This window comes from Streptopelia decaocto, assembly GCF_964273445.1.
Source record: "Streptopelia decaocto genome assembly, chromosome: 1".
Lineage (NCBI taxonomy): Eukaryota > Metazoa > Chordata > Aves > Columbiformes > Columbidae > Streptopelia > Streptopelia decaocto.
Genome location: NC_138663.1, coordinates 209,743,710 through 209,757,734, shown reverse-complemented (window position 1 = coordinate 209,757,734; position 14,025 = coordinate 209,743,710). Strand labels below are relative to the sequence as shown.

The following is a 14,025-nucleotide window of genomic DNA, read 5'->3' as shown; positions in this document are numbered from 1 at the left end:
CTGCCAAAAATGTCAGTGCTGACATTCTAAAATCTCATGGAGCTGAAAAAGTGGAGGTTTTTTCAAGCACCTTTAGACTTTCTAGTGCTTCTGCCTGAGTTTCTGGAGGTGAAGTGGCACCGTTTCCTCCACCTACTTGCGGCTGTGATTGAGTGGTCCGTATGATGTGATTTTAAGTCTTTATTTTTGGCAGAGCTGTTGCACGTTGCAGGTTTCACCTTGTTTTAAAGCATGTGGGAGCCTGCAAAGCAGGAGCCTCTCAGTCTCCCTGCTGGAGGTTGTACAGGACCCAGACTAAATCAAATATGCATATAGATCAGATCGATGTGGGTTCAGATTCTGGTTCATCTAGTGCTGAAAAACATTAGTGGTGCTGGGAAGATGTTCCCTGTTCTTCTGAAAGCCCACTCAGAGCTGTGCTTGAACTCATTGAGCTATGTTGACTCTTGAAGGATGTGACTGGCTTTCCATAAAAACAGCCAGGCAAATATATCTGGCAAGTGCACTGTCAAGGACAGACCAAAAATAGGTTTTGGAGAGGCTGACAGAAGCTCTGAGACTTGCATGTAAATGAGGGGCAAAAAAATCTGAAATAAAAAAAAAAGTCCAAACATGTTCTGAAATGTTTTCCTTGGCTTGTTTATCAATTTACTGTCATCCAGTGCATGAATACTGGCCAAGCTTATCCCATAATGACCTTTGAAAAGCTGGAGGATTTTTATTTTCTCTGTAGCAATGTTGGTCCCCAGCACTTGAGAAGCTTTAAACCTCACTTGCCTTGCAAAAACCATAGAATCATAGGATAGTTCGGGTTGAAGGGACCTTCCCAGCTCCCCAATGCCACCCCTGCCATGAGCAGGGACATCTTCACCAGCTCAGGTTGCTCAGAGCCCCGTCCAGCCTGGCCTGGGATGTCTCCAGGGATGGTTCAGCCACCACCTCTCTGGCCAACCTGGGACAGGCTCTCACCACCCTCAGGGGGAATAATTTCTTCCTTATATCTAATCTGAATCTCCCCTCTTTCAGTCTAAAGCCATCACCCCTTGTCCTAGCACTTCTTGCCCTTGTAAAAAGTCCCTCAGACTTTATTTTAGACCCTTTTAGGTACTGAAGGCTGCTATAAGGTCTTCATGAAGCCTTCTGTTCTCCAGCTGAACACCCCAGCTCTCTCAGCCTGTCCCCCAGCAGAGCTGTTCCAGCCTCGCATCATTTCTGGGGCTCCTCTGGCCCCTCTCCAGCAGGTCCATGTGTGTCCTGTGCTGAGGACCCAGAGCTGGACCAGCACTGCAGGGGGGTCTCACCAGAGCGGAGCAGAGGGGCAGAATCCCCTCCCTGCACCTGCTGCTCACGCTGCTGGGGATGCAGCCCAGGACACGGGTGGATTTCTGGCTGTCCAGTTAACCGCTTCAGCATCATTGCTGATAGCAACAAGGAAGTTTTAGACCCAAATGGAGAGCAAAAAGCATCAAACGTTAGGGAAAGTAAGGTTTGAAAGCTTGGAGATCTGCAGACTGGAAGGTATACAGGAGATCATCATAATCTGCTGAAAGCATTAACAGCCATTTCCTCCTGGGAATTTTGATGGGATGGTGTAAAGGTGTGATTGGATTTTGGTTTGGGCATTTATACAACCCAGATGTTCCATGGGTGGATTTTAATCTGAAATTTTTTGGTTGGAAGGAGTTGGCTTGACTAAGTGGTGGTGGTTGGTGTGGAGAAGGTTCATTGTGAAGAAGTGTTGGAAGGAGGTTCATTGTGGAGAGATGATGTTGGGAGGAGGTTCATTGTGGAGAGATGATGTTGGGAGGAGGTTCATTGTGGAGAGATGATGTTGGGAGGAGGTTCATTGTGGAGAGATGATGTTGGGAGGAGGTTCATTGTGGAGAGATGATGTTGGGAGGAGGTTCATTGTGGAGAGATGATGTTGGGAGGAGGTTCATCGTGGAGCGATGTTGCATCCTTGCCGCTTCATTTGGGTCCTGGAGAAGGCTGGTGTTGGCTATGGAGCTGATGTAGATGCTGTGGCTGGCATCCTGCTACCAAAGTTGGGGTGTTCAGGGGGAAAGAAAACCCCATTTTAGCCTCAGTGCTTTCCCTCCAGGAGCTCAGTTGTGTGTATAGCAGATTGGTGCATGAGATGGAGACATTATAGTCCCTGAGTTCATGGCTGCGTGGCTTTGAATGTACACAGGAGCTGCACTATAGAAGTCCTTTGTCCCTCCTTTCAGTCCCTTTTGCCCCATTTATCTGGAACACAAAGCCCCTTGTGTGAATTGGGCACTTGCTACTACTGAGATTTGATAGAATTTGGCTAACAAACTTAAGCCAAGATTAAAAAATATTTTAACCATAACCTCAGCCAAGATTTGGGAATTTCTAGCAGAAAATATCTTTTTTGGTACGGCAAATATTTAATAACTTCAAGCCTTTTTATTGTTTTCTTTTGGCACTTTTAATGAGATGGAGTGTACAGGGAAGAGCTGTATTACGAGATTGGTATCCAGGGTGATCCATGATAAAAAATTAGTCAATACACAGTTAAATAAATAGCTTCAGCCTTTAAGATGGGAAGTGGAGGCAAAGAATAGTTCTATTTCTTATATCACCAAAACAGAGTTTATATTGGTTACATTGTTTTGCATAACTGAAGAGCTATGAGACAGTTCACTAGAGAAAAGAGCATTTTTAAAGAGATAAATGGTGTACCGAGGGTCTAGAAGGAAATTACAGTAGTAGAGTTGCTCAAACGTTTGTGCAATTTTTATTCCTTCTTGCTCATTCTGGGAAGAGAGGATTCATTTGAATATTTTCCATAAGGCATTTATTTCGGCGTTTTGTTTTGATCAGACTGGATGAAATGGAAACATGTGTGGACTTCTTAATGCCTGTAGAGTAAAACCAACGTGGAACACATGGAAATGGTGCCGGTTGGGGACAGTTTTATTGCAACACTGTTCTCTCCATGGGTGTCCTTGTGGTTTAGGATTCTACTCATGTGATTGGAGGGGGGCACTGAACAGATGTTTTTAAGGATTTATTGTTTTTCTTGAAGGGGGGATTGCTTATGTAGTCTTATTTGAAACATTCATCAAAACTGAATGTTGATGCAAATTGCTTTCATCCGACGCTGGTGTGGTCTCTCCTCCTGCCATTTTATTTGCAAAACTCTTGCATATGTGGTGGTGGTGGGAATAAATGTTGCGGATGGGTGGTTTGGCTCTGCAGGCCCTGGGGGAAGGAGTTAAGGGTTTGGATGTCTGTGTAGTAGTAATGCCCCAACCTACTGTGTAATCTTTGCGATAACTACTTGGTCATTTAGGCTGAACCCATGGGAGAAGTAAGATGCCAAGTTGCATCTCTTACATGTGAATGGAAAAGTTAGTTAAGGAATTGCCTCAAAAATTCCAAACAAAGAAAAAGATGCCAACAGCAACAAAACAACACAAAAAAACCCCAAACAAACTCCTACCAAACAAAAAAAACCCAGTTCTGGGTCCTGAAATGCTCCCTCATTCCATATGCCCTGAGAGCTGGAGAAGTGCTATACCAGCCCTACATGAGATGAATCTATCTATATAAATGACCCTCTGCCTAGGACTGGGGACGAGGGCTGGATCTCCCACCTTCCCCAGAGAAGAAAGGTCTTAAGTCATCCCTTGTAAATGTCTAATTACTCCATCCAACCTCAACAGTTTCTAGATGAGCTGTGGCACAGGATGGGGCATTGGCTCTGAAATGAGACGGTATGAACGCTGACTTCTCTTTCCATCCACAGTGGGAGCGCCTCTGGTTCCTCATCCTCACCTCATCCTTCTTCCTGACCCTCATCTGGTTTTACTTCTGGTGGGAAGTTCACAATGACTACAATGAAATCAACTGGTGAGTAGTTGTTGCGGAGGGGCAAACCCTTAAAAATTTGGCTGCTGTTGTACACCTCTAAGAGATGTTTGACATTGGGTTGGGTGTATTTGGATCCTTCAGATGGACTTGCTTTCACTTTACTTTCATTAATGAGGTGGGGAATGAGACTGAAGGAGAGCTTCTCCCTGTTTGTGATGAGAGATGGAGCACAAGCGTGATGGGAGCGGCTGAGGGACCTGGGGAACCGGAGAACTGGAGAACAGGAGCTGAGGGGAGACCTTCTGGTCTCTGAACTGCCTGAAAGGAGCTTGGAGCCAGGGGGGTCGGGCTCTGCTCCCCAGGAACAAGCGCCAGGAGCAGAGGAAACGGCCTCAAGTTGCGCCAGGGGAGGCTGAGGTTGGATGTGGGGAACAATTTCTTCCCCAAAGGGCTGTGGGGCATTGGAACAGGCTGCCCAGGGCAGTGCTGAAGTCACCATCCCTGGAGGGTTGGACAGACGGACATGAGGTTCTCAGGGACATGGGGCAGTGCCAGGGGTGGGTTAACAGTTGGACTCAATGATCTTAAATGTCTTTTCCAACCAAAAGGATTCTGTGTAATATGTCCTCTCATCTCCATTGTGTGACTGTAACAGAGCTTGGAGTAAGCGTACTCCCAGTAAACAGCATTTGAAAACAAAGCCAGAGCTGAAATAATGTAGATTTTAGGGGTTTTTTTCCTTTGTTGTTTGTTTGTTTCCAAGATTGGCTGTTTTCGGAAGCAGCTGAGCAATCCGGCCGCAACTTTCCACAAAATACCAATGACAACAATTCAGCCTGAACCAGACACGGGTGTGGAAAATCTTGCAAAGTTGGAAGGAGCTGCAAACAAGCTTTCCAGTGGGACGTGCTGGGGAGTTTGGGGTGTTGCCAGCTCCCCCTGTGTTGGAAATTATTATCTTTTTTACTATCTCAGCAGCATCTTAAAACATTCTGACAGTACCTTGGGCTCTCTTCTAAGCAAACTCCTTTGACACCATCTTCTTGTCAAAGATAATATGTAAACTGTGTTTTAAAACACAGTGAGTAGTTGATCCCTTAAATGAATTGCCTTCTTTAGATGCTGAAGTTATGGGAGGGAGAGTTTACTAACTTAACCATGTGAACTGTTTCCTCCCAGGAGTGTGCTGTGTGTTGGTTGTTGTTGTTTGTGTAGGGTTTGGTTGTTTGTTCTTTCTTTTGCTTAGACCCACATTCTGAGAACTTAAACCATCACCATTGCTCTTGATTATTTATAATATTAGCATAAAAATGCATGGGTTTTATTTTTTAGGGGCTTTTCCCCCAGCTTTTCCCCCAGCTCAGTGCAAAGTCAAATCTGTCATAGCTCGAAGTTGAGAAAGGGCTAAAAAACATGATGCAGGGATGAAGCAAAGCTCTGTGAATGGGCATTGCAGCCATGGCACTGCAAAATTTTGGCTTCCTAAATATTCACGTGGGAGTGAGAGGAGATGTGCATGTCTGCTCTGGATGCAAAAGATATTTGGGCTTTAAAATGCCCGCAAATGTCACCTGTAGGGCAAAGCCCCTTTCCCTGCTGTGCAACCCAGTGCGCACAGGGTGCTATACAAGCACTTTTAGATTGACAGCTCTGGAAAAACAAGCTCTTTTTTTGTACACAACAGTTATGGAAGAGGCTCTCTGGATGCAAAACAGCAGGGCTGCATCTGTTCAAGTGCTGCTGTTCAGCTCGGAAAATGGGTCGGGGCTTTGTGTGTGCCATAACCCCAATTAGACCCCTGTTCCACGCGCTGGCACCAGAGGTTGAGGAGAACAGCAGAGTTTCTGAAAAAAACAGCCTGAAACACTGTGGAAAGGCTGGAGAGGGAGGATGATAACATGGGGTGAGGTTTTAATTACAGCCACGCTTGGTTCCTGGCAGAGGGGAAAAATTTTCCATTAGGTCCATTCAGGCTGAGCCTGGACCTTTTCCCTCCCAATGGAGATCTGTGGGCTCCATTAGAACAACATTTTCAGCCAGATGGGGTGTAAAGGAGGTGAAAACATCATTTTGGTCCTAACAGGGCTGTGAGCTTGTTGCTGATGAGTGACATTGGGGTTCTGGCTCTTAGAAACCCCATCTTTGTTGTTCCTCAGTGGCTATCACTTCTGGGCCATATTTCACAGAATCACAGTATCGACTGTGTTGGAAAAGCCCTCAGAGATCATCAAGTCCAAGCCTTGGTCCAACTCCAGTCCATTGACTAGATCATGGCACTAAGTGCCATGTCCAATCTCAGCTTAAAAACCTCCAGGGCCGGTGAGTCCAGCACCTCCCTGGGCAGCCATTCCAATGCCTGACCACTCTCTCTGCACAGAATTGCTTTCTCATCTCCAGCCTCAATTTCCCCTGGCAGAGTTGAAGCCCATGCCCCTTTGTCCTATTGCTGACTGCCTGGGAGAAGAGACCAATCCCCATCTGGCTAGAACTGCCCTTCAGGTAGTTCTAGAGAGTGCTGAGCTCACCTCTAAGCCTCCTCTTCTCCAGACTAAACAAGCCCAGCTCTCTCAGCCTCTCCCCATAGGGCTTGTGTTCAAGTCCCTTCCCCAGTCTTGTTGCTCTTCTCTGGACCCGCTCCAGCACTTCAATCTCTTTCCTGAGCTGAGGGGCCCAGAACTGAACACAATACTCCAGGTGTGGCCTCCCCAATGCAGAGCACAGGGGAAGGATCACTGCCCTTGTCCTGCTGACCACACTGGTTTGGATACAGGACAGGACACCACTGGCCTTCTTGGCCACCTGGGCACACTGTTGGCTCCTGTTGAGCTTCCTGTCCATTAGCACCCCCAGGTCCCTTTCTGCCTGACTGCTCTGCAGCCACTCTGTGCCAGCCTGGAGCGCTGCAGGGGGTTGTTGTGGCCAAAGTGCAGCACCCGCCACTTGGCCATATTGAACTTCATCCCATTGGAACCAACCCATTTTTCCAGTCTATCCAGATCCCTCTGCAGAGCCCTCCTGCCTTCCAGCAGGTCCACACTCCCTCTCAACTTGGTGTCATCAGCAAATTTGCTGATTTGTGGAGAATATTTCATTGATACTTGTTCTTGTTGGCTTCCCTGCTCCTCCACTGATTTATTTGCAATCCATGATCCCTTTCAGAATAGAGAAAGGGCTCTTTGGGGCTCACACCATCTCTGCACGGGACCTGGCACACTGAGCTACTGGTAGGAGCTCTCTGGAGGAACCGGGACAAAGAATTGCTATCACATTGGTGTGATGAGCGGCTGAGCTTGTTCCTGCTATCCAGAGCTCATCCTCATGAGCTCTCTTTCCTCACATCATGTGCAGGGAACTACAATGAACTTCTTCCACCTGTCCAGCCACACAGGTGATGAAAGACTGGAGGCATCTGTCCAACCAGCCCTACAAAGAAGGACTATTGCCAGCAGAAGACTTTGGTTGACCAAAGTCTTGAAACCCTAAGGATGAAGACTTGCCCCTTCTCTGGGACTTGTTCCAGCACTGTAAGGAGAAGATTTTTCCAACACAAGCTTCTAAAGGCCATTTCCCCATGTGACGATGTCTGTCACTCTTGAAGAGTTCGATTTCCTCATCTTCATAACAGTCTGTCAGACAGCGTAGGCAGCAATTAGATCATCTCATAGCCTCTTCCCTGTGAGACTAAACAAGCCCAGCTTCCTAAAGCTTTCCTAGTAATCTAAACACGAGGAGAAACTTCTTTGGGGGTGCCAGAGCTCTGTAACAGGCTGCCCAGAGAGGTTGTGGAGTCTCCTTCTCTGGAGACATTTGAACCCGCCTGGACACATTCCTGTGTGATCTGTTCTGGTGAACCTGCTTTAGGAGGTGGGTTGGACTGGATGATCTCCAGAGGTCCCTTCCACCCCCATCCAGCCTAGTGATTCTGTAATCTGTGTTCTTGAGGTTGCCCCACCATCTCATTTGGTAGTTTTCTACTGGACCCACTCCATACCCTCCTTTAACAGGGAGGTCCAAACCGGGGCACTGTGCTGCCGGTGCCACCTCACCAGTGCTGAGAAGAAGGGAGAGCATCTTCCCTTGGTCTGCTTGTGATGCTTCTCTTAATGCCACACAGAAGTTAGACTTATTCACAGTGGAGGTACCTGTTGGCTCATTCAACCTCATGTCCTCCATAAACCCAGGTCCCTCTTGGCATGGTTATTAACATGTTGATGTAAAGCTTCATTTTTCTAGCTGAAACTGCTGTGGGCTGCAGACCCTCTCTTCCATGATCCTTTGGCTAAAATGGTATTTGGAACCTGAATTCAGTAGGTTGTTCTTAATTTCTTAACCCGGATGTGCAGAACTTTGCTAAATGCTGCTGAGCAGCTGCCAGAGGTGACTTAAGAGGCAGCAGAAAACTACTTGTCAACACTGGTGTGGCCAGCAGGCCCAGGGCAGTGACCGTCCCTGTGCTGGGACCTGGGGAGGACAAACCTCCAGTCCTGGGGGCAGTTTTGGGACCCTCACACCAAGAAAGGCCTTGAGGTGCTGGAGCGAGTTGAGAGAAGGGAACGGAGCTGGGGAAGAGGCTGGAGCACAAGTGTGATGGGAGCGGCTGAGGGACCTGGGGGGTTCAGCTGGAGAACAGGAGCTGAGGGGAGACCTTCTGATCTCTGAACTGCCTGAAAGGAGCTTGGAGCCAGGGGGGGTCGGGCTCTGCTCCCCAGGAACAAGCGCCAGGAGCAGAGGAAACGGCCTCAAGTTGCGCCAGGGGAGGTTGGGGTTGGATGTGGGGAACAATTTCTTCCCCAAAGGGCTGTGGGGCATTGGAACAGGCTGCCCAGGGCAGTGCTGGAGTCACCATCCCTGGAGGATTGGACAGACACAGAGATGAGGTTCTCAGGGACATGGGGGAGTGCCAGGGTTGGGTTTAACAGTTGGACTTGATCTTGAGGGCCTTTTCCAACCAAAATGATTCTATGATTCTATTCTATGATTCTACAGAAGAACGTTGCAAACCCTGCCTGTGCTTCGGGTTCCAGGGGTGGATACACATATCTATGTAAAACCAAACGAATCTAATTAAATTGTGACAGCGATAGGGTTCACCTACATAAATGTGGTGATTTGGCCTTTCAACTTGTGAAGACTTAAGGGACTTCTGGGATTGAAATGGGCTTTAGAAAGACAGGGCAAAATTAAAGCCTGGCTTGTATTGCTGCAGGCTTTTAGTATTTTCCTGTGAGGCTGAATATGCAATGAGGTTTTTGTCATTGAAAGGGTTTTGTGCCTCTTAAATTTAAGTAAATATTTTTAAAATTTATTGCTTTGGGCATTTCTTTGTGGTGTCTACGCTTAATTGCGTTATACTACAGATCTCCAGTGTGCAAGCTCTGTACTGCAACAGAAAGCTCAATGTTGGTTAATGAAGGACGTGGGAGATGCTGTAATTTGTGAACCTGGCTGTGTTCCCTCTGGAGCAGGACTATAATATAAATGCAGGTCTGTGTAGCAAATTTTTTTCTTCCTTAGTTCTGGAGAAGGCTCATCTGGTTCATAACTGCCATGGAAACAGCATTTTAAAACAGTCATTTGCACATCAAGTGAAGACCTGACACCATCAGGCCACTTTGAAGGGACAGCAGAGCAAAAACTGAAATGTACTGAAGCTGAACTATGGAAGCTCTTGGTGGTGCATGAGCAAAGACTTCAGAGGAGCCCTCTTCTCTCTCTTTCCTCTTTTTTACTAACTACATGTCTGAATCCCTCTAGATCCTTTTTGTTATGGCTCTTTGGATCCCTAAGCAAAACCTGGACATGCGTCATGTTTGGCGAGCCCTAGGATTTGCTTTCCAGATCCTATGTGGGAGCTTTACTCCTGGACAGAATGGTTGGGGCAGTTGCCAGACCAGACTTTGTGGCTGATGAATGGTGCTGGATTTGAGTGGTGGGGAGGAGGTTGAGTCTTTGACCTAGGTTTTTGTTGCTTTTTTTGATTACAATAGGCATAAATGCTTCATGCAAGCAGGTCAAAGACTCAACCTGAGAGTTTCTACTCTTACAGGATTGGACCTTCTCTACAACCCACTGGAATAAAAGACACCATCTCTAATAGGTACAAGAGACCCAATTTCCTCCATCAACGTGCCCCTCTGAAAAGAGTTTTTGCCTTGAGTATACAGCATAACAGCATTAATTTTCCTCCTCTGTCCTTGATACTATTTCTATATTGTATTTATTAGTCTATGAGCACATGGGACAGCGTTGGATCCATCATTTAAGCAAACACCACCATACATAAGGATATTTTAATCTTGTTTGTGGGCAATATTTTTTGGAAAACCTCAAGTCCTGGATGTGTATGATTTTTTTTTTCCAATGTAATGTTGTTGCTGTGTTTGACATAATTGCCCAATTTCTTCTTGCAGAGTTAATTTCCCAGGCAGGATCAAAGCACAAACATTGAGCTTTGTTTCAGACCGACTTGTACTTTTTCCTGTCTATCTCTCATCTGTACAGTGGGAATGAAAAGACCCATTTTCTCAAGTTTCGTCTAATCCTAGTGAAGTTACTATGGTGTTGAATCTCTTCTTAATCTGTCCTTCACACTTATCTTTCAGGTTTTTATACAACCGAATGGGATATTGGAGTGACTGGTCCATTCCAATACTTGTAACAACTGCTGCTGGCTTTACGTACATTACAGTGTTATTGGTGAGTAGAATAAAATTGCCTGTACATTTGTGCATTTGCTTTGAAAAGGATGTGAACTTCTCAGTCCACCTATGACTTGGGCAATTTTCCTTTCAGAAGTGATTTTTCTCTCCCTCTCTCTTAGCCTTAGGTTGCCTAAAATAAACAGAGAGTGAAAAATGGATGGTCTTTGACTTCAGATGACCAAAGACAGAGACCTTGATACTGGTGGTACAGTTGGCCTGGGGACAAATACAACTCTTGTTCCCCTTAGTTTGGCCCAATTTCCACTTTGGTGTATCTTCCAGCCACAAGTGCAAGTTGTTTCTTCTTACCCCAGTGTGGTGGGACCTTCAAGGTGTTGACCGTTTGGGTGGAATCAGTACCTGGCCCCACATAGTCAGTGCTTCCTGAAGTTCTGGGAGCTGTGTACTCATGGACCAGGCTCTCAACCCCCTGCCTCTTGGAGGTCAAAGTCTTTCCCTCCACATCCTTGACTTTGGACGGGATCTACTTGTACAACTGAGCTAGGTGATGTATTCTGGACCATCCTTATGCCAGCCTTACTTTCTGCCCTGGCGTGCTGGGGTGTCTTTGCAGATGGTGATGTGTTCCTGCGTGTTCAAACACTTAAAGGTTGCGATGTGCCAATGTCTGACTCTTGATTTCTTCCTCCCAGATACTAGCACTATGTCACATAGCTGTGGGACAGCAGATGAACCTGCACTGGCTTCACAAGGTAAATGGCTCTTCTCAGCTTGGAAAGGAGAAGGATATAAATAAAACAGGAGTATAGGGAGTGGGTGGTGTATCATAGAATAGTTTGGGTTGGGAGGGACATTCAAAGCTCCCCCAGTGCCCCCCCTGCCATGAGCAGGGACATCTTCACCAGCTCAGGTTGCTCAGAGCCCCGTCCAGCCTGGCCTGGGATGTCTCCAGGGATGGTTCATCCACCACCTCTCTGGCCAACCTGGGTCAGGCTTTCAGAACCCTCATTGTAAAATATTTCTTCCTCATGTCTGGCCTGAATTCTCTCCTCTTTTAGTTTAAAACCACCATCCCTTGTCCTATCATAACAGGCCCTGCTCAGAAGCCTCCCCCTGTCTTTCTTCTTGGCCTCTTTTAAGTCTGGAAAGGCCACACTAAGGTCTCCCTGAGCTTCTCTTCTCCAGCTGAACACCCCAGCTCTCTCAGCCTGTCCTGCCAGCAGAGCTGTTCCAGCCTTGCATCATTTCTGTGGCTCCTCTGGCCCCTCTCTAACAGATGTATGTGATACTGACTGTCACTGTGTTTTTAAGAAGAGCTGAAACTTCAGGTGTCTGTGGTGCACGTGTCCTCATCTCAGAGGACTGAGCAAATTGAAGAATAGGGGCAGTCAAAGCCTAGGGACAATAACTACATGGTTGGTGAAAGGCTTTGGGGTCCCTGCTGATGAAGGGACCACTTTTGGAGATTAAGAAACACTGTGTCATGAGATCAGCCTGAGTTTCGTCTCAGCTCAGTGTTACTCCATATGAACCTCTGGTGTTACTTTCTGTGCTGCAGCCAGCCCTGGAGGAGGGCTGAGCAGATGTGAAGCTGTTCAGGATGTGCTTGGAGGAACCAACTGTGGAAAAGCCTTGAGAGAAGATGTAGGTGTTAAAACTGGGGTGTGCAATGTGGAGGTTGTGGTTTGCTGGAACCCAAAGAGGTCCTGATTTGTATGTAGAGCAGTTTGGCAAAAAAAAATGCTGTGGAATGTAAAAGAAGATGCAGATCTGGTGTTTGGAGCACAGAAGGGGAGAGGAAGAGTATGTAGCAAGCTGTGTGGAGAGACAGTGCCCAAAAAAACGGCTTCGCAGGATTTAATGGTAACCGGCAATCTGCTAATAGCTAATTAAGGGAGCAGTCCTGAATCTGCTGATGTGCAGCTCCTTCTGAAATTGTTTGTTCTGCACATGACAAGGTCATGCAGGATCACAGCCTGAGCCAGATGTGTCACCCCCCCCCCAGGACAGGGAGCACACAGACCTCCCCACCCTTTCTTTTTCTTTCCCTTTTCTTTTTTTCTAGAAATTACAGAGATTATGCTTCCTTGGGAGGCGGGGATGCAATGCAAAGAGGAGGTGGGGACCATCTGCCTGCTGCTGGAAAAGAAATTGTTGATTCTTTAGTCTAACATATGTTTCTTCATTGGGGGAAATGGTATTTTTCAGACACGCTCCAGGTGGCTGGTGGGTTTGGATGAGTAAGACCAGAAAAAGGAGTGTGTTGGTGGAAATGAATTAGTCCTTGCCTAAAAAAAACCCTAGCCTCCCTTTCCTTCTCCCAAAAAAGTCCATCTTTCATCACAACTCAGATGTGCTGCTCTGTCTCTCTCTTCCCTTCCCCACACTTCCCTCAGCTTTCTAAGCAGGTTTAGATAAGAGACTGGATTAAGTGAATATTCTTCTCTGCAACCACGATGAATTAACTTCAAATATAGATGAGTGCATGTGGGAAAGGCTGATATGTGCAAGTACTATGATTCATTCCAATTTTCTCCTTTAATCCTGCAAAAATTTGGAGCACAAATGTGATGGGAGCAGCTGGGGGACCTGGGGGGTTCAGTCTGGAGAACAGGAGCTGAGGGGAGACCTTCTGATCTCTGAACTGCCTGAAAGGAGCTTGGAGCCAGGGGGGGTCGGGCTCTGCTCCCCAGGAACAAGCGCCAGGAGCAGAGGAAACGGCCTCAAGTTGCGCCAGGGGAGGTTGAGGTTGGATGTGGGGAACAATTTCTTCCCCAAAGGGCTGTGGGGCATTGGAACACGCTGCCCAGGGCAGTGCTGGAGTCACCATCCCTGGAGAGTTGGACAGACGGACATGAGGTTCTCAGGACATGGGGCAGTGCCAGGGGTGGGGGAATGGTTGGACTCTTGAGGGTCTTTTCCAGCCAAAATGATTCTATGATTCTTATAGTCCCCTGTCCTTATATACTGAAGTGTTTTATGTACATGTTCGGAATATGTTTTTTTTTAAATTTCCTTGTCCAAATTTGAAATCCGTCTAGAGATGTCCTGTGCATCCTAGATGATTAATTTGCTGTCATGTATCAGCTACCCTTTTCTACCCAAGTCTCCCACACAGATTTCGGATCTAGAGAGTACAAGAAATTGAGACTCAGAGCAGCGCTATCCTTTTAATCCAGCGGGCATGCGGTACAGCAGAGCGTGAGACAGCAGACGGAGAGGCGGGGGATTGTGAACTATTTTTTGCAGACAGCCCAGATTTTAGGTCTTTACAGCTGGAGTTATTTCTGTGGCAGTTTTTGACAATTTGAACTTTTTACCTTCAAAATGGAGGTGACTTTTTTTCCCCCGTGTGACGTCTTCCCCCGTGTGACATCTTCCCCACATGTATGACCCCTCCGCTAATACTTCTGAGTGCTTCTGCATTGAGGCTGGGGCAAGCGGCTGATGAACTGAGCCTTGTTCTGCCATCTCAGTTTAGCCACTGTCATCCAGAACCTCTTCTCAAGCTGTAATATCTGTT

At 46.9% G+C, this 14,025-nt stretch overlaps 1 protein-coding gene across 1 annotated transcript in view; it reads left to right on the top strand.

The window, feature by feature from the left end:
- The window catches only part of GDPD5 (glycerophosphodiester phosphodiesterase domain containing 5), a 188,769-nt gene that overhangs the window by 138,766 nt on the left and 35,978 nt on the right, over positions 1-14,025 (top strand). The window contains exons 3-5 of the mRNA XM_082057402.1: positions 3,776-3,879; positions 10,443-10,536; positions 11,195-11,254. Coding sequence (XP_081913528.1) covers positions 3,776-3,879; positions 10,443-10,536; positions 11,195-11,254 — 258 coding nt within the window. The remainder of the gene's footprint in view (positions 1-3,775; positions 3,880-10,442; positions 10,537-11,194; positions 11,255-14,025) is intronic.